Raw genomic sequence first — 21,161 nt, forward strand, 5'->3', positions numbered from 1 at the left:
ATGACCCAAGTGCAGTTCTTCATATGGCAACAGGGTGGTTGCTGCCCTTTTCTCGGAGATGCTGATCACTCCTATTTAATGTCAAGCTGTCAGGGTCCATAAAAAGGAATTAAAACAGTGGAAGAAAGGGTGGAGCAGCCACAATCACTGAAAACAGATGTTTCCTGGACTATCTTTTCACAGTAAACATGACAGTAAAGGCTGGGACAGTGAGACAGCACCAAAGAGAGGTACGCAATAGACTTTGTCTAACTGTGTTCCTTGTTTCCATTTATAGATGGAAACACTGGGGGGAAGCAGATAGGAGGGCAGTTTTGGTTTAGATTCACTGACGTGACACCACAGAGCCTTATTAAAGGAATGTTAACATTTTGGGTGGGGAAACCATTAAAAAGAAACAAATAGGAGCATTAAGCAGACATTCAGTGTTGACCTGCAACATTGCAGTTTTGTCTCCCAGGCAGATTTACCTAAAACGCTTAAGACGTTAGTTTACTGTAAAGACTGGGATTTTTAACAGGGAAATTCCAATGTTGTTATACCAAAGACTCTGTAGGGAGAGAGACTATGTGCACAGGGCAAAAAGCACCCCTCTACAGAGGGCAAGCCCAAACCCTGTATGCCACGTATGTCCCACGTAAATCCTTCAAAACAGGATTTAAATAATGCAAAGGTTTTGTGCTGCTCCTCTGCACAGAGGAGAATTTCATCCTCAATGTATCAATCACCCAGGCAACCAAAAGGCATGCAGGGGCTTTTTACCTACCACGCTTTGTACAGTCTAACATTTGCCTTCAATGTAGTGAAGTTCATTAAAAAAATAACTAACCAAATGCAAAATAAAATCGAAACACTTGATGCCATTTCACAGCAACCTCCACCTGCATTTCAACTGCGTGTCAGTTCAGTCTGGAGTCCCACATGACATCTTTTCCCCAGCCAAGTGACAGACACTCCATATGCCTTGCTGTTGATCACAACAGATACGTTGTCAACCTGACTAAAGAAACAAGATCTAGAGAACCGGTTTGTCAAAGTGTGCTGAATGCTAAGCCAAACCTGGGTGGAGGGAGGTTCTGTACCACCAGCTTGTAGGGTGACTCCTCGGGCGTGAAATTACAGCAAAGCAGACAAACAACACTTACAGCATTTACAGAGTCAACAAAGGAGTCATTGTGGCATTCAGACCTTAATAAGAGCATTAAGGCTCTGAACTGATTGGCCAACCTGCTTTCCCACTCGCTAACCACATGGAAACCTACCCATCCACAGCAATAACTAGACAGACTTACAGAAAGACTCCTTGATGTCATCACATATCAGGAGGCCACTTACTAGCTCCCACAGCCCTGGAGCCCCAGAATCACCCCCACCTGGCCAAGAGTTTCAGAAGTGACTAGTGATTTTGGGTGACCAATCTGACGCACCTTGAAAGGGCCTGTTTCTCAGAACATGCTGAGCACCACATACATATTGTTACCTCTCCTTCTCCTCTGGTCCCTGCTGCAGAGTTTTTTTTTTTTTTTAAACAAAGAGTTAAATAAAATATCCGGGGAAGCAACCAGCCAACCCTGCAACTGTGCAGGAGGAAATGTAGCCGAGTGGTGACCTAAGCATTTCATCAATACTCATCCCTAGTGAGTGCACGGGACTCAGCAGACAAAGGGAAGTGCAGTGTCCTCTGCTACATTTCAAATGTAATTTTCCAGATTAAAGCCATGCATGGTTCTCTCAGGGTTGCACTATTTCCTTTCCTGGCTTCTCCGGCTCTGACCCAATAGTGTCATGTTAAATTAGAGCCACACTGCTGCACTGTCTGCCCTTTTGACCTTGCTACACCAGCTTGCTCAGCTATTAACCTGCAAACGTGCTGAACGATCCACCTGCCCTACGCAGCCACTGGCGTATGCTTTCCATCACATACACTCACTGTTCAACCACCGCAGCCCCCCAACTTCGTCACTGCATCCCCACACATGGGCAAACCTATTCACAAACCATTTGCTGCGCCACTCTCATACAGCCACATCTCATCTGCTCTCTCTGGTGTGTGCTATTCACACAGGATGAAATCATAGAATCACAGACTCTCAGGGTTGGCAGGGACCTCAGGAGGTCATCTAGTCCAATCCCCTGCTCAAATCCCCAGACAGATTTTTGCCCCAGATTCCTAAATGGCCCCTTCAAGGATTGAACTCACAACCCTGGGTTTAGCAAGCCAATGCGAAATGGCCATCTATGTGCAGGGGGCCACGCTTATGCACCACTAAGTTCCATTTTAACCCTCGGAATAGGGCTTAGGTTGGGCCAGAGCTTGTGCTGTCTGTCCCTCTGCACTGAGGGAAAGTTCACCCACGTTCCCCCTCTCAGGCCCCTGCACAGGTTTCTACGAGACTGATGTAAACGTCCTTTTTAATCTGGTTCATGATAAAACTTGGGTATAGTTCAATACTGCATCATCATTCTGGAGGGTCTTTGACAAAAGGGAACTTGTACATATCCTGGTAGATCTGGGCAACTGAATCACAATAATTATTAACCCTTTTTACCCCATAGGCGGTTTCCAGGCATTTTACGCATTGGAGACAAGAATTCAAAGGACATTAAATGTTTCTTTAAACACACACACACACACACACACAAATAAATAAATAAGATTAAACGAAGCCCCTGTGTTTTCACAATATCTAGGATCATAACAAGGAAAACAGAACTCAAAGCAAATGAAATCACATCCCATTAAAACAGATAACTAACGAACATCACGGTTTGTTTGAAAGTGCAACTTTCGCCTTGGAAAGTATCTCCTGGACAGGGTGATCCCAGGGATTTTTCTCTTGGTATGGACTGTCTTGTTTGCTGAGATTCTCAGCATTTCAGAGAGTCATTGTCTCTGCTGTGCTGCTGTTTTTTGGTTTTTTTTTTTTTTTTTTTCAAATGCGGTTATCTGCAAATAATGTTTCCTAGGAGCAGGCAAGCAGCTATTTAGCAGATGAGGAATACTGAGAGAGGCTGTGAATTTTCCTGGTGCCAGGCAGTATCCTGGCGCACAGTCTAACACAGTCATTTCTTGTTATTTAGTTTTGCTCTTCTCTAGTCTAATACATAATAATGCAGGGAGCAACAGGGATAATATATTCGTAGGCAGCTGCTGGATTTTCAAACTGTTTCTTACCAAGACGTTCTGAAAATGAGCTGCACAGGGAGAGCAGAGACTAACAGAACTGAGAGCAGATGATATACTCTTTACAGCTGGAGGCTTGCAGAGTGAAATCACTGGGTGGGAAACCTTTATTAGTGAATCTTACAAGCATTTTTTTTCCCTAGGAAGGTTTACGCAGCTGGCCGACAATATTGGTTGATCCTTTTTGGTCCGCAGGTGTGTTGCTAACCTCCTGTTTTTTTCCTGGCTTGCTTTGACTTCCGGGGTTTAAGGATGGTGTAGTTTGCATACGACGTATGCCTCTCGGACAGGAAAGGGACATAGAAAGCACGCAGCAGCTTTGAAGACCTGAAACCAAAAGGGAAAACAAACTGGTTTTAAAGTGATCATTTAGAAGACATGTTTTGAAGTGCCACAAAAGAACAGCTGATGCCTAGTACAGGGCCTGGGACTAGAGCCTCGTGTCAGTAAGGTGGGGGAACAGCAATGAGACAGACACACCAGGCTCCATTCTGCCTTTTCTTCATCAGTCAAACCAAAGCTGTTTTGTATCAGGATTACCGGCTTTAGAGCGATCAGCCCGACTAGCTCAGAACTCTTTCCCCACTGTATTGGCAGTGATTATGAAAAGATGGTTACTCCTAGATGTTATGGGCCAAAAGGCAGACTGTTCAGCCATGATGAGGTTGCACAGGGCAGTTATTCCAAAACTCCCCGCCCCGGAAGAGCAGCAAGGGAGACGCTAAGAGGCAATAAGTTAGCTGCTTTGCACTCGGCTTTTCCGTTTTCCTAATGTCTACTCATTTTAGGAAGCATGCTCTTCCCCCCCTCTCCCCCAACAGAATCCCTACAGCAGAGACGGAAAGAACCCCAAAAGGCTCTAGGGTTTCAGCATATCGCTCTTCTGCTGCAGCACCTCAAATCAGAGACGGGCTGAACCATCCTGTGTCCTGCCAGGTGACTTGCTCCAGGCTGTCAGTCTTCAGAGGGATGTTTACCCCGACCCTCTTGGGTGGGGAAACTGGTGTTTAGCAGCAGCACTTTGCTACAACTGGACCAATAGAGCACTTGTGTGAGACAGGCTTGATGGCTGTATCAAATTAGTATCCTTTTGTTTGGCTGCTAATTGTTGTTGCACTGCTAAGTTGGTACATTTTAAGTGCATGTATTCTTCCACTGAGCAGATAACTTAAATCCTTGTTTAAATAAGGAGTGCCAAAATAAGATAATTTCCTTCATCATCAGCGCTGAAAATTCCACTGGAAAGACATGCAATCTTTAGCAATTTCTAGAAATTGGTGCTGGGGCAAGGGTGTTTCATTCTGAATACCAAAGCTAATTTTAAGACTTATCTCTTTCAGATTACATTGCTGGGAAACCATCAGCCTTGATAGATGTATAACTAATGCCATCAATGCAAATGCCTGCCAAGGAGCAAAAGGCTGGATAAGAGCAGCAACGGTCAAATCTGTGATTTATAACATGCTGAGAGGCCAGGGACAGCACATAGATCCAGTGTGTGTTATCTGGACACTCCTGAGATGCTCTATAATTCGAGTAGCGTACTGATAACACAGCAGAGATTGTGGAATCAAATGGAATCTTACTAGTGCTGCTTGTGCAGTATTCAATTCACTCTATTTAAGGAAAAGGCGGCTGGTGGGTTTGCTTTTGTTTAGAAGCAGCATGAAGCATATTTCTAAATCAAAGATGCAGCTGAAAAACAATGACAGGAACTGCCATTGTGAACATAGGCTCCACGTGGATTCCAAAGGCACTTGGAAAATTCAGTGCGTCACACTACTTGGGATCTAATGGAGACCACCAAACTCGTGATCTCTTGCAACTTGGAATACAGGTTTCCGCAGGGAAAGGCATAATTTATTATTTGTATTAAAGTAGAGCCCACTGGCCCCAATCAAGATCAGGCCTCATTTTGCTTGATACTGTACAAACACTGAGTAAGACAGTCCCTGCCTGAAAAGTTTACAATCTAAATAGACGACAGGTAGGGGAAAGGGAAGAGTCATTATCTCCAGATGGGAAACTGAGGTACCAAGAGACTTGACCAAGCTCTCAGAGGCAGAGCAGAGGATTGAACCCAATTTTGCCTTAACCAAAGGGCCACACATCCTCTCAACACCCACCATCCCTCTTGTCTGCTTTTAGCCAAGCACAAAGACTGCCTTTGGGGATGTAAAATGACATTTACTTCATTTCAGAAGGGTGAGAACCAAAAGTTCCATTCATTTTCTGCAATAACATTTGGGCTCTTTGCAAATTATAAAGCACCCTGCATGATCCCAAAATAAAAGAACCATTGGAAATCCTCATTCCTCGTGAGATCCTGAGCTGCTGGAATGGGAATGTGTTCTAAGCACAATCGTGTAGTAGCAAATAACTAGGAGGAAGATGGTAATTTTCACATATTTTGAACAAGGAGCATTCTTTCCAGCTGTCATTTCTCTGTGCTTGGAAATTCAAGTCTCTCTCCCCCCCCCCCGTTAAACAAGAATGGCTGGAGGCAAAGGCAACTTCCTCACAAAGCAGTTCTTGCATTTCCTTCTCCGCATCTTGGAGCTAACTAATGAACACCATGTCATTGCTGTGCTTTGCATTGGCATCTCCCCACCGCGGCTGGCAGCCCACTGCCACCCGAGCCAACAGTAACACAACACTTGGCAGGCACAAACACTGAGATCCCACTATCCTGAAGCTTGGAGCTCACTGTTGAACGGCTTTAGTTTCACTTCATTTGACTCAAGAAAAAAGCAATTTCAAGCTATTTTGGATGCTTGTTAAAAAACAGGAGCATGAAAAATGAGAGTGAGGAAATTGGCCTGCTGAGCTAGGAAAATAGCAGAGACCAGCACAATCCCAGCAAGCTCTGGGCTTGATCGGGGTAGGGGAGAGCAGCATGTGTTAAAGTGAGGTTGTTTCTTTAATTTCCCATATGAAGCTGGGCTAGAGGACAGAAAGGAAGGGGGCACCCCTGACTGCACTCCTTTGCACACAATCTGCAGTACAGGGACAGCCTTAATTCATGCAGCCCTCTCCATACTCATGTCATGTTGACAGCAGCTCGACAACAGAGTCTCGTCCTCTGACTCAGAGCCACGTCGACACAATGGGACCCCATTTTGCCCAGCAGCTGGTGACAGAGAGACTGATTTTTGAAGCAGCAACGCTCAGTAGCTGAAATCCCCAAGTTAGCACCAGCATAGAAGCATAAAAATGTAGGGCAGGAAAGGACCCCAAGAGGTCATCAAGTCCAGCCTCCTGCACTGGGGCAGGACAAGTAAACCTAGACCATCTCTCACAAATATTTGTCCAACCTGTTCTTAAAAAATTCCAATGAGGAGGATTCCACAACCATCCCTGGAAGCCTGTTCCAAAGCTTAACTGCACTAAGAAAGATTTTCCTAGTATCTAACCTAAATCTCCCTTGCCCATTACTTCTCCTCTTACCTTCAATGGCCATGGAGAACAATTCATCACCCTCTCCTTTTTAGAACGGCCCTTTAACATAGCTGAAGACTTAACAGGTCGTCCCCCCCCCCCACACACACACACACACACATCTTCTTTTCTCAAGACTCAACATGCCCACTTTGTTTAACCTTTCCTCATAGGTCAGGTTCTCTAACATTTTCGTTGCTCTCCTCTGGACTCTCTCCAATTTGTCCACATCTTTCCTCAAGTGTGGCACTCACAACTGGACCCAGCACTCCAGCTGAGGCCTCACCAGGGCCAAGTAGAGCTGGGACAATTACTTCCCATGTCTTATCTATGGCACTTCTATTAATATGCTTTAGAACGTTCGCCTTTTTCACAACTGCACCACATTGTGGACTCAGATTCAATTCGTGGTCCACTATAATTCCCAGATCCTTTTCAGCAGTATTATCACCTAGCCAGTTAGTTCCAATTTTGTAGTTGTGCATTTGATTTTTCATTCCTAACTGAAGTACTTAGCACTTGTCTTTATTAAATTCCATCTTGTTGATTTCAGACCAATTCTCCCATTTGTCAGGGTTGTTTGGAGGACAGGATTAGAATTCTAAAGTGCTTCCAACCCCATCCAGCTTGGTGTCCATCTGCAAATTTTATAAATGTACTCTCTACTCCATTATCCAAGACACTAGTAAAAATATTTAATAGGACCAGAGCCAGGACTGACCCCTGTAGATATGCCCTCTCAGTGTGCAGCGAGCCACGCTTTGAGGACTGTCTTTCAACAAGTTGTGCACCAACCTTATGGTAATTTCACCTAAGCCACATTTCCCTAGTTTGCATATGAGCATGTTATGTGAAACTGTGTCAAAAGCCTCACTAAAAGCAAGATATATCCTGTAAATGCTGGGCAGCAGTAAACAAGGCCAGTAAACCTGTCAAAGAAGGAAATTCGGTTGCTTCGGCACGATTTTTCCTCAACAAATCCATTTCAGCTATTCCTTATAACTCTATTACCCTCTAGGCGCTTACAAACTGATTGTTTAATAATTTAATAATTTATTCCAGTATCTTTCCAGGTATCGAAGTTAGACTGACCTGTCTATAATTCCCTGAGTACTCTTTGTTCCCCTTTTTAAAGACAGGGACTTTATTTTCTCTTCAACTGTCCTCTGTGACCTTACTCATCCTCCATGAGTTCTCAAAGATAACTGCTAACTGTTCCGAGATTCCTTCAGCTAGTTCCTTAAGTACCCTAGGGTGCAGTTCATCAGGCCCTGCCAATCTGAATATATCTCATTTATCTAAACATTCTTTAACCTATTTTTTCTGTTTTCCCTATTCTGCATGTCTCAGAGTCATTCAGAAAGACCACTAGCATGTCCTTGATTCCTATCCCCTACAGCTGTTGACAAGAACTATTCTTCGTTCTACCCCTACCACAATGTACCTGTCTAAATTACAGAGATGTCAAACTCATGGCCCAGGGACCAAATACAACGCACAAAATGTGTTTAAATGACCCTCACTCACTCACTCATGCCCGTCACCCCAGTTGGGGTATGGGCCGCCAACCACAGATCTCCAGAGTCCTTTATCCTGGGCCATTTGCTCTAGCTGGTTCCAGGTATAGCCCATTTTTATGCTATCAGCCTGAAGGTCGCGTCGCCAGGTGTTTCTTGGACGGCCTCTTTTCCGCTTGCCTTGGGGGTTCCACCGCAATGCCTGTCTAGTGATGTTGGTTGGCTGCTTGCGTAGTGTGTGTCCTATCCAACCCCACCTTCTCCTTCTAATTTCTTCCTCTGCTGGAAGTTGATGGGTCCTCTCCAAGAGGTAGATGTTGCTGATGGTGTCTGGCCAGCGGATCTGGAGAATCCTTCTAAGGCAACTATTTATGAAGGTCTGGATCTTCCTGGTGGTTGTTTTAATTATCCTCCAGGTTTCAGCTCCATATAATAAGACTGATTTCACGTTGGAATTGAACAGTCTAATCTTTGTTGCCAAAGACAGCTCTCTAGAGCTCCAGATGTTCTTGAGCTGTAAGAAAGCTGCTCTTGCCTTACCAATCCTTGCTTTGATGTCTGTGTCCGTGCCACCCTGTTGGTCGATGATACTGCCTAGGTAGGTGAAGGACTGCACTTCTTCCAGAGGGCTTCCATTCAGTGTGACTGGGTCGTTACTGATGGAGTTAATCTTGAGGATCTTGGTCTTGTCCTTGTGGATGTTGAGGCCAACCTGTGATGACATGGCTGCCACTACGTTGGTCTTCTCTTGCATCTGCTGTTTGCTATGCGAAAGGAGTGCAAGGTCATCGGCAAAATCCAGGTCATCAAGCTGGGTCCACAACGTCCACTGGATTCCGTTCCTACGCTCATAAGTGGATGTCTTCATAATCCAATCAATGACAAGGAGAAAGAGAAATGGTGACAACAAGCATCCTTGTCTGACTCCGGTTCGCACCTGGAAGCTGTTTGTAAGCTGCCCTCCATGGATCACTCTACAGCGTATGCCATCATATAAGTTCTTAATCAGGTTGACCACCTTTGCTGGGATGCCATAGTGCCGAAGGAGCTTCCAGAGAGTCTCTCGATCCACGCTATCGAATGCTTTCTCATAGTCAACAAAGTTGATGTACAATGAGGAGTTCCACTCCATAGACTGCTCGACTATGATGCGGAGCGTTGCTATCTGGTCTGTGCATGATCTATTTTGCCGGAAACCTGCTTGCTCATCTCGTAGCTGTGGGTCGACGGCATCCTTCATTCTCTCTAAGAGGACTCGGTTGAAGACCTTCCCTGGCACCGACAGAAGTGTGATTCCTCTGTAGTTGGCACAATTGCTGAGGTCTCCTTTCTTGGGGATTTTAATAAGATATCCCTCTTTCCAGTCTGCTGGAATCACCACTTCTTCCCATATCTTCTCAAAGAGGGGGGTACAGTATTTCCACTGAAACATCCAGATCTACTTTCAGGGCCTCTGCTGGAATATCGTCAGGTCCAGCCGCCTTCCTATTCTTCATCATAGTGATGGCTTTTCTGATCTCATCTCTGGTTGGTCTGTCACAATTGATTAGAAGGTCTTCATTGGCTGGGTCAATGTCTGGTGGATTTAATGGTGCTGGTCTATTCAGGAGTTCCTCAAAGTGTTCCGCCCATCTATTCATCTGTTGTTCTATTTCTGTTATAGACTTTCCCTGCTTGTCTTTGACAGGACGCTCTGGTTTGCTGAACTTTCCAGACAGTCGCTTGGTGATGTCATACATCTGTTTCATATTACCGTTGTATGCTGCCTGCTCCGCTTCTGCTGCCAGTCCATCCACATAATCTCTCTTATCCTTCCTAATATTCCTCTTCACTACTCTATGGGCTTCAGCATACTCTTCTTGTGCTTTAGCCTTTGCTGCTCTAGTCCTGCTGTTATTAACTACTGCCTTCTTCTTCTTTCTATCTTCTATCTTAGTCAAGGTCTCTGCTGTGATCCACTCTTTCTGCTGATATTTCTTAATTCCAATGACCCTCATGGCATAATATTCAGAAACTGCACAATCCAAGGTTTTCATTTAAAAACAAAAGTACACTGCTTGGCCTAAAAAAGGGTAGCAAAAACCTTCCAAACGGGACCCAAGTGTAAACCACTGCAGTGCTGTCTTCCTGAGTCTGCTGACAGAAACACCAGCTTAGAGAGATGTGAACTTCCACACCTATTCAATTTCCTTGGGATCTCAGTGCCCAGAGCATTTCAAATGTGAGCAATAACTAGGAATTGTTGCAGGGAAGGAGATGGAGATGACAGAAGAACAGAGGTTGGGAGAGGAAGAGAAACCGAGGGCAGAATGTCAAGCAGCTCTTTCCACTGGGTAATGCTGGATGCAACAAACGTGCCAAACATAATAAATAATGATCAGTTTAGCTCTAGAATAAATGCCACATTCTACTCTTAATCTCCATGCAAAGCTCTCATTGTGTGTGGGGGGGTGGGGAGAGTTGGGGTCTATGTCCCCCTATGACACTCTGTACCTCAGGGGAACATCCAATACCCCCATGTTTGTCCTTGTAAAATGATTGTGTGGTATTCAACGCAAAGTTTGTCATGTTGGGTGTCTTCGGAAGGCTCATGATGCACTGAAAGCATTGTTGTTATAGTGATGTTATAGGTTATAATTTCATGTATATAGTTATGAGGCTGAAAATGAATCCTCATAGTTTAAAATAAGCCCAGGCAAAAACTCTCCAAGAGGAGAGAGGCAGTTCACACCTCATCAGGGCAGGTATGAGACAAACCCAGCCCAGCCTCACAGGAACAAAGGACGCTGGCCTAGGCAGCAACAAAAGGATCTGTTCGAGTGACTCACCCCCCTTTGTTTGGTCAGTATGGGACTGCCATGAGGTAATGCTCACCTGACTTTCGGGGGGAGAGGGGGCAGGGGCAAAGTCAAGAGGGGAAAAAGGACATGATAAAAGGGAGAGACGTTTGCCATGGTCGCTCTCTCTTCCACCTACATCTACAGACACCACACCAAGCGACTGAAGCGCTGATCAAAGGGGACAGCCTGGCTGAAGGGCAACCAGTCAACCTGTGGTGAGACGCATCGAAGTTTGTAAGGGTGCTGAAAGTGTTAAGATCAGCTTAAAATGCGTTTTGATTTTATTTCATGTCCCCAAATCTTACTTTTTGTGCTTTGACTTATAATCATTTAAAATCTATCTTTATAGTTAATAAATCTGTGTTTGTTTGTTCTACCTGAAGCAGTGCATTTGGTTTGAAGTGTGTCAGTGACTCCCCTTGGGAGAACAAGCCTGGTACATATCAATTTCTTTGTTAAATTGACGAACTAATATAAGCTTGCTGCATCCAGTGGGCATAACTAGACACTGCAAGATGGAGGCTCCATTGGGTTGTATCTGGGACTGGGGATATTGGCAAGTGTCATTCGGTTGCACAATCCAAGGAGCAGCTTACCTGCCAGAGGCTGTGCGTGAACAGCCCAGGAGTGGGGGTTCTCACAGGAGAGCAGGGTAAGGCTGGCTCCCAGAGTCAAGGATTGGAGTGACCTATCAGCTCACCAGTCCAGATAACACCAGAGGGGAAGGTCACACACCCCGCCCCCAACCGCATGGACCATAACTGTGGAATTCAACTCTCTCTGCAGAGTGAATTTGACATCAGGCCTTTAGGGTCTTTAGAGCCTTTAGAGCAAGGTGGTGTTCGTGCCCACCAGAAACGTGGGGGTTTTAATACATGTTTGCTAATGGAGACTGCTGGCTCTGCAGGGCCGTTGTAGGATCTTATTAACAGAATTAAGAAAGTGGAAAGGAGAGAATTCACAGTGACTCCAGTTATCCAGCCAAAACTAAATGAGGAACCCTAGAAAAAAGAACAGCTTTGACACCGAGAAATCACAACTTGGTGCTTAATAGGCTTTCCCCAACAAGGCCCTTCTCTTCAGACCACTTACTTTTGCACGGCAGGTGGCGGCACCAAAGTATCTGGCCCTCAATTACGAGCTGAGCTTTCATGTTCATTAAGCCACAACCAGTTTCTAGCTGAAGGGCACTTTGTACGATACGACACTGAAGCACAAGGCTGCTCTGTGCTAAATAGCCACACGCACTAAGGCAAGTCTCAGAGGCTTTGTCTACAACAAAGAAAGCAGGAGTTGTAATTCACGGCTGGTGCAGTTCCGTTAGAAACTTAATTGAGATAGGGCTCAAGCATCTTTACCCTCTGTTGCCAAACCCAGAGCTTGTAAGACAACAGGTGACATGTGAAGGGTGGGGGGAAATGGATGCAACTGAATCTATACCATTTTCATATATATTTGCTTCTCTTTATTTGTCCACCTGGAGTTTGTGGGTGTGGCCTTGATCAGCACAGAGCTCCTATTCAGCAGGCCACTAGCTAGATCAAACCCATGAATTGTTACTCTACAGTAGAGGATAAAGGGTCTAATCCGATGCTCGCTGAAGTCAACGAAAAGCTTCCACTGACTTCAATGGCCATTGGATATGGGCCCAAAGTGTGAATGGCTAAGTGTGTGCTCCCCTCCCCCCTTCAGAGATTTGTCTTGTTTTGAGGGAGGAGATTAAATAATTTAGGAAAGAAAAAGCTTTTTTTGCTAACACATCTGGCAGCCTGAATTTCTCAGCTCAACTGAAGGTCAAATGCCTGCCAAAGATGGAATTTCTGAAGTTAGCACTAGTAGGAAGAAGAGAAGGTAACGGAGGGACAGGAGGCAGAGAGGGAGAAAGGAAGCAAAGTTGGAACTCTGCCACAGATACAGGGGTTGGGATATTGTGGTTCTCTCTGCACACAGGGAGTCCGGGAGCAGAGGCACAGCCATGACTGAAGCTGTCTGTGCCCTACTGCACACCTATTAACATTTGCATTTCTTTGAGGTGTAGAAAATTCCACATTGACCGTGAACTCAAAAAAGGAAATAACCTTTTTTAAAAAGCCTCATACTTGATATGGAGAAAAGCAGCATTAAATGGTATAGGAGAGTCTCTTACCTATCAAACAAGGGATATAATATTTTAATATAATATTTTAGCACAAGGTGACTGGATCACTCATCTTGCATTCAGACTACTTTACAATGGAAAACATAAGGGCAAGAGCAGGAGTGCCTGGAGCTAGCAAACAACTCAGCCTAAAGAGCCAGAAAATATATGCTCCTCAACTGGGAGCTTTAATATATTTCCCCTTTTCTATGCCAGAATGGCAGCACTCAGCCAATACAGAATTAAATGGACCTGGACAAAGCATCTGCCTGAGTAGCATAATTAGTTGGTGGCTCGGAGCGCTCTCTAATTCAATTAGCAACACCATTTATCAGAGGGAGCTGAGATTTACATTTGCACTTGCTGACGTCAATGTGAGAATCGCAGCGAGTCCCAGAAGCCTGCAGTTCAGCAGGCATGAATTGAGCTGCTGGGGTCATTTATTTTCAAAGAATAAGAGCTGGAGTTGGAAGGGTTTTTAATGTGCCTCGCGCCATGGCCCTGTGCTGCAAACCTGTAATCTGAGCGGACTGCTGCTTCCCTCACAGCTCACCTCGAGGTGATGCCTTTTTTTTTTTTTAAGCTGCATTTTAATCATGCCTTTTACACTTACTTCATGTTTAGCAAGGGCTGCTTCAGCATTGTTTGTGTGGAAGCAGGTGCCGGATTTGATACACGCGTCATTGCACCCGGCTGAGGGACAGGGAAAATGCTCGGAAATGAGCAGTTTGGGTTTATAAAGGAGGCTCCTGAAACACCTTCTCTGACCCCGTGCACCGGCCTCTGTGCATATATGCGCACATAGGCTTTTCTGCACAGACTTCCCTGTGCTGCACTCAGTTGTGCAAGTTTTTACACAGAGTTTGGAGGTGAAATGTAGGCAGCTCCTCTCTGGAAACTGCCCATAACTATCAATAGTCCTGCTTGAGGTGATCGTTTTATAGCCAGATGTTTTTAAACCCAGCCCGACAGGAGAACACCACCCTTTAGTGACCTGCTAGAAAAGATGAGGCGCACATACATCGCTCATATCAACAAAACAGATTAATCAGCCAGCTGTTTGCTCTGTCCCTACTCTGGGGAGCCTGTGCCTTCCACCAGTTCCAAGTGCCTTCAGGGCAGCGTGGCAGGAGGAGTGCATTAGATTCTATTTAAACTTTCTGCAGGGGCATTCACCTAACCTGCTGGAGCTCCTATAACCCGCATGTCACTGCTCCTCCTGTGTGGCGAAGTTCCCAGTCCTGATAATTACCCTCTCAACTGCAGCAGGGACAGCACGAGTTGTCACTTCAAACAAATAAACAAAACAATTCTGTGCCTTCAGGAGCAATTGCCACAGCTTCTCACCACCAGGGAAGATGCTGGCACCCAAGATAGCAGACCTGTGTGATCTCTCGCATCACTCCCATCAGCACTAATTCACAGGACTGGTTAGAAAACATGCACTGCATCTCTGGAATAGTCCCTTGTTGCATTGCTCTGGAGCCTACAGCGACATTCACAGCTGGCACAGAGAATGGGCGAGATGAGACACTCGCTTTACTGGCCAGATCTGCTCCCCAGCAGGCTTGGTGTTCAGCAAGGCTAGACATATTATGTCCAAGACCAGTGACGGCGAGCAAAGGAAAGGCCTACTTAAAGAGCAGGCAACGTAGGCAGGGAATAGGACCCACCAGGAGTGCCCTCTTTGCAAAGGGGAAAGGGGAAAGTGGATGCTCCAGTCTCCACTCTAGGCAGTGGAATGTAGGGGCCACACCTGGGTTTGCAAGGCGGAATGGACTCCATCTCCTGGAGACATTCAAGCCTCAACAGATAGATCTGCAGATCTATGTTAGCAATTAGTTCACTAGCCAGCTGGTAACAACCCAGCTTCAGTCCTGAAATGAGCTAGTATCCAACTGGAGAACCAAGAGCCAAAGCATGGTGCTTCCTAGCCACTCCACTGATATTATAATGAATGCCTGTAGTGTGAGCCAAACAATACTATCTATCTAAGGCACATGTCTGGTCCCCCTCACTGCAATGTCTAAGCATATCACAATCGGTAACCTATTTATCCTCACCAGACCCCTGTGATGCAGTGCTATTCTCTCCACTGTACTAATGGGATACTGAGGTACAGAGGCTAAGTGACTTGCCCCAAGTAACACAAGAAGTCTCTGACAGAGCAGGGATTTGAAACCAGCTCTTGCAAGCTCCAGCCAATGCCCTACCACCTGGACCATTCTTCCTCTCTGACTGGCTTATGACTGGGAGGTTAAGCTGTAAAAACTTTACAAGCCAGCAGGACAAAACCAAGAGCTTTAGAAAAGGCATTTGCAAAGCCTTTTCCTGCCAGCACAACAGGGCCCTGATTTTGGCTGGGGCTTCTAGGTGCTCAAGTGATACGAGTCAATAATGGGAATGGAGTAGATTTAGAGCTAATAAGCCTTGTTTACCTCTCTGTGCCACAATCACTTGAGTCAGCTTTGCAGAATCCATACTTGAGTCTAACATTTCCCTGGTCAGACAGGCCCTGGTTCCGGGCACAGTTTAGCCTGGTTCCCTCAGATTAAGTCTTTGGGGTTTTGCTGTAGGGTCTGTATCAGGAGCCTCTATGGTGCTCAGAACAGTGTGTGAAGTACTTCAAAACTCCTGGGAAAAGAGTGTAATCAATAATGAACACCATGCTCGCTGTGGGGAGGAGTGCTGGAACTGCTGGCTACTCCACTCACACCCTGCTGAACGAGACCCCCTCTGCTGCCCATTCCCTCCTTTATGTGCACCACGCACTCCAGCCGCACAGACTCTGACACTCTCAAGTCCACTTAATTGGTGGGAGGACTGCCTGGCACAGCGCATCCTGAACCATGTGAGCCATCAAGGTACACAGCAGGCATGCAAATCAGACCTGCTGCTATGGCAACCTGGCCTTCTGCACACACAAAGGCACCGCACCTCCTTTCTGCTCAAGCTGTGAGACGCTGATAGGGAACAGCGCAGAGAATTTCAATGCAGCAGGAGCGCAAGCAAGAGAAGGGAGGCTGCCCAGAGACACACATGGGGCCAAGACTCCCACTGGCTGATTATTTCTGATCCCGTCAGTATGTGCTGCACGAATCCCTGGCACCACTGCAGTCCCCTCCCAGGTGAAAAGAGCTCAATAAAGAGCAGTGGGGTCCTTTGTTATGGGGTGAAGGAAGCCAATTACCCCCCTGCCCCGCCCTTAGACAATCTGTGCCTTTGTTCTAAACGCTCAGTAACTTCTCAACCAGAGAGCGCAGGGTCCAGGCTGAAGCGGGTGTCGAAGTGCCAAAGAGAGAAGAGACACTGTGGTTTTACCTGCCTCAAGAGGGGCCTGTCTATTCTTTATTATTCTGCAGTTTTACCTGATTGATTGCTAAAGAAACCGTGATGCCGCGGTTACCGTGCTCCACAGCTTTCATGAGTCTCCCCCTTCTTCTGGCAATGTCACAACAAGTCTCTGTCTGTCACTCCGACGCTGCCATTCCTGTACTATGCCACCCCTCCCAATGGAAACAGCATAGCACGGCCTCTCACTGCAAGCTGGATGCAAAGCATCATTTGCCAATCAACAGTGACCCATGTTGAAACTGTCCAAGTGAGCCTACCAGGGCAAGGTGAGCACTCAGTCATCCCATCTAGTTTAAAACCCTGAACAGCTGACTGATCTGATACCCAGCCTCTGGGCTGCCATGCCGTACGTCTGGGTTTGTTACTTGTCCCCTGGTGTCACATAGTGGCTGGCTCTCAGGATTGAAATAGGCCCAGATCCCCTATGCCAGAGCAGGTGCTCCCAGCCGAACCAGCTAAGGTGGTGGGGCTGCACCTGGGCTATAGAGGGTGCAGGGAAGTCCAATGAGGTCAGCACTAGAAGTGGCACTGCTGAGTGAAGCTGCAGGAAGAGAGGGTCTCCTGCAATGGTCCCAGAGGAAGGGACAGTACCTCAGGGAAGAGGGGCTATGCCTAACCTAAGGTCGAGTGGAAGATTTTTGTTTGTTTGTTAATTAATTTAATTAAAAACCGAGATCCATTGGGAAAAGAGCATTATTGCAGCTTCCCATCACCCGACTGCGTTAGTCTGGAAAACTTTAGCAGATCATCTGTCTTGTGCACCAAACCTGTCCTTACTAGAGAACCATGGGCCAGCATGTGAAAATAAGAGGGTACTGGATTCTGGGTTGCTGCTTTCGAATGGCTTTTTCCAGCAAATCCCTCTTCCCATCGCATGACAGCTGCCTTACCACACCTTTATAAATAAGCATTCAAGAAGCATTTAGAACAGGGAGCTACTGCCCCATAGGGATTGCACGTTCACTTTCAACCTAATATAACCAAACACTTCCCACCCCAGAGTAGCCTGGAGGATGCTGATTTCACTCATTTCTTCTTCTCCTCCCAAAAGCTTTCTAACAATTCTTGTTCAAATAAAGAAAAATTCATTTCAGCCAAAGGTGGACGCTGAGCTTTCATTTTTAAAATGATTTTAACCCATTGAGGTATTTCACCCTATAAAGCAATATTGGCCACCAGCACCAAGCTGTATTAATACCACGCAGACTTCGCCATGTAAATGCCTGTCCCCGTGCGTGGAAAGGTGCCTTTCCCAAAAAGATCATTTCAAGGTAACTCCTACCATTGCATTTCTCCTACCAGTATATGAATCGCTTCTTTCATATGCAGAAATTCAAACAGAATTAGCTCATGCACCTTTCTGCCCCTGTTCTTCCTTCCCAAACTTGTGAAAACACTTACCGGGAAGTATCCAGGAATGGTTTGTAGGCAATGCTGATCCATTCTTCTTTGTTGGCGGAGTATCTCGGCTCCCTTGATGTTTCAACCGCTTTATCTAAATCCACCAGGTAATGGCATTTGGAAATGTCAATCTGCAGGGAGAAAGGAAACCTTATACTTTATGTAGTGAGGTGCATTCTTCACTTCCTATCCTAAACCACGGTGTGTACATTCTCATGCACTGTTGAACCACTACCACGTTTCACCCGAGCTGGCGGCATTTCAGTGGTGGGGTAAATGCTCTTTCGAACACAGTTAGAAAACTTGGTGAAGTGTTTTGGATCTATTGAGATGAAAGGTTCTATAGAAATGTAAGATATTACTACTACTGCTGCTGCCGGGGGCTGCTTCTCTAGAGCAAAGAAGACATACCCTGTGTGAGCAATTTCAAGGAGGATTACCTCCCTCAGCCCACTTATTACCATAATGCAGAGTGAAGCAAGCATTCAGCAATGCAGCTCAAACAAGTGCACGGAGCAACCAGAAATACAGCTCACATGAGCGCACGGGGAGAGAAGTGTTTTTCGGGAGACCAGAGAAACAATAAATGTGTGGAATCTGGCACGTGCACCAACAGTTCCTGCGCTGAAGAACTTACAATCTAAGTGAAGCCAAGAAAGTCTTGATTCAACACCCAATGGAAAGCCTTCCAATGGCTTCAATGGGCTTTGAATCAGTTTGCATGTGAGCACAACACCCACCGCAGTGCCACATGTACGACAACTCATCTTCAAACAGATAACATCACGTCTGCCTGCTCTCAAGAAACAAGATTCTCGCCCTCAAACTCACTCTCAACTGGCACGCACACACACAAAAATGAGCCAGAAGGGAACAAGGACTTCAACACAAAGCCAAGGTGTTAGGAAAGCCCCGCTGTCTCTGAGCACACGCAGTGCTTGCCCTAGGTCAAGCGATGCAATTACTCAGGGTCTAAAACCCCACCTCAAACATACATCGCCTTTTCAGATTAGCAGCGGAGTCATAACGACACAAGGAAACACCAGGGGAAAGGCAATGAGAGAGAGTGAGAAACTACAGGCAGCAGCAGCTGTGGCCAAACTAAACACAGCCTGTTCTCGGGGGCTGGCGGGAGAGGGATTTCATCAGAAAGTATCTGAACAAAGCCTCTTCCTTAACTGCTCTGGGGGCTGTTAAACACCATATCTCACCACTCACTGGAGCCCGCTCCAACGCCAGTGGAGCTGTGTAAATGTTAAAACAGGCAGGGACTGAACTCTGCACTGCCACTGCAAGGACCAGCCCTTTAGGCCTCTCCCCTCTGGCAAGCTCGGCCTGACTAGTGAGCGAGGGAACTGGAAATACCCTACTGTGGGTGGCTAAGCGGGTGTTGCTGAACTGGCAAAGGTGAGTTACCTCAGAAATTACTGTGGGGTCCATAGGCCATGATGGGGCAGACCAGGCTGGTTCGGAAGGAGGCAGAATGAGGCTCTTGGCAGCTCCGCTGTTTGCAGGAAGGCCCAGGGAAGTTGAAGTGGCCATGGAACCGTCAAGGGAGACGGAGCATCTAGTGACTAAGGCTCAGAGACTCCGGGGACCCCGGTTCATTTCCCAGCTCAGTTAAAGACTCCCCATGTGACCCTACGCAGTCACTGCCTCTCTATGCCTCAGTTTCCCCTCTGTAAACTGGGGACAGCACCTCCCTATCTCACATGAGGATACAATCTAGTCGTGTCTGTGAGGTGCTCGGATCCTACTGTGGCTGGCAGTTAGAGGCGGCTGAGGTTCATCCGCAGGTAACTGCCCCTGAGTAAGCCAGAGTCTGACCCCCACCTCTGGCAGACCAGGAGGATCTTTCACTGAGGCAGCTCTTCCAAAGCCATTTCTCCATCATTGCACACTCCACTTCCCAGCTGTGACAGTCAGCGGGGGATGGTCGCTGTGTCTCCTCGGAGTAATATGGTCCTCAAACAAGGTGAAACCCAACTGAGCAGCCACTCTTCCCTGCTTGCCTACCAACAGGGCGAGAGCCTTAAATCCGTCTGTGCAAATGGGATGCTCCTCCTGCAGAAGGAAGCACGTCGTGGGCTGGCATCGCAACCCAACTCCTCACGGCTTAGTGATTTAAACGTGTATTGCCCCCTTCCTCAATGGATAAGGAACGGAATTCTGGAGTTCAAATGCTCGCACAACACTAACTCAGCTATATTGCACAGTCAATATAATTCACTCATCACAAAAATCACTACATTACTGTTTATTGTTTACCATGCAGTATGCAAGATGTGCTATGTAGCTTAGCTAGCACAGTGGGAGCCACCTCAACTCTAGGAATTTTTGGAACTCTAACTTTTGATTTCTCAACTTGAATATTTTTGCATTTTCTGGGCTAGATTTTGGGAGTTATTGGCTATTCAGTTCTACTCACTGTTCTAACTTGGCACCAGCTCTCAGATTCTTGGGGTTTCCAGTCTTGCTAATTCTCATGATTTTACCGTGAGAGCTGCAGTATTTGGTACAATATTAAAGTCCCAGATGCTGGAGTTGGAGGAGTATGAGAATCTCAGCCTTCGCTTAAAAAAAAAAGGTTTCAGAGTAGCAGCCGTATTAGTCTCTAAGGTGCCACAAGTACTCCTGTTCTTTTAAAAAAAAAAAGTTTCCAGGTCTCACGGTTATGAAGAGAAGCTTGGAAACGACCTGAGTGTACTCTAAAGGCTCAAAATGGGTAAAGTAAATAAAAAGAATCCAGTATTTACTATTTTTTGAAATCACATTTTTAAGATAGACTCGTGATTTTTGTTTATGCTTCCACTTGCAGTGGCTCTTTACTAGCACAAAATGTAAGGCTGACATTTCCATTTCAAAAAAAGAACAGGAGTACTTGTGGCACCTTAGAGACTAACAAATTTATTAGAGTATAAGCTTTCGTGGACTACAGCCCACTTCTTCGGATGCATATGCACGGCTGCTACTCTGAAACCTGTCATTTCCATTTCATGCTCTCTAGTCTGGCCTCCCGTAAGTATGTATGTTGCAGTTACTATTATATTTGCAAAATATCTGATTTTATGCAAAGAGACTATGGCTGCCCAATCGATCTCACATGTACACAGTAATCCGTTAACCATTTCAAACAGCCAGACATTTGTGCTAATCCACTGGCACATTCGGCTGGAGCTTAAGTGGATTCCCAGGAAATAAGAAGTATTTCTGGCAAGATGCTCGCAGCCTGGCATGACTGTGCTACAACCTGATGGGGTCAATGCATTATTAATACCACCCTGCCTCGT

The 21,161-nt window shown here is 46.1% G+C and overlaps 1 protein-coding gene across 10 annotated transcripts in view; it reads right to left on the reverse strand.

The window, feature by feature from the left end:
* Positions 1 to 21,161, reverse strand: part of LOC117868612 (alpha-1,2-mannosyltransferase ALG9-like) — a 133,240-nt gene that overhangs the window by 74,553 nt on the left and 37,526 nt on the right. For 9 of the 10 annotated variants that reach the window (XR_004643666.1, XR_004643665.1, XR_004643668.1 and 6 more), the window contains one exon: positions 17,872 to 18,002. Coding sequence is in view for 2 of the 10 variants with exons in the window: in XM_034754725.1 (XP_034610616.1) it covers positions 17,872 to 18,002 (131 nt within the window). In the remaining 8 variants the exon portion in view is untranslated. Of the gene's footprint in view, positions 1 to 1,511; positions 3,512 to 17,871; positions 18,003 to 21,161 lie in introns of those variants that run through there. The other variant, XM_034754727.1, reaches the window with a different exon arrangement.

Source organism: Trachemys scripta, chromosome 21 (genome assembly GCF_013100865.1).
Source record: "Trachemys scripta elegans isolate TJP31775 chromosome 21, CAS_Tse_1.0, whole genome shotgun sequence".
Lineage (NCBI taxonomy): Eukaryota > Metazoa > Chordata > Testudines > Emydidae > Trachemys > Trachemys scripta.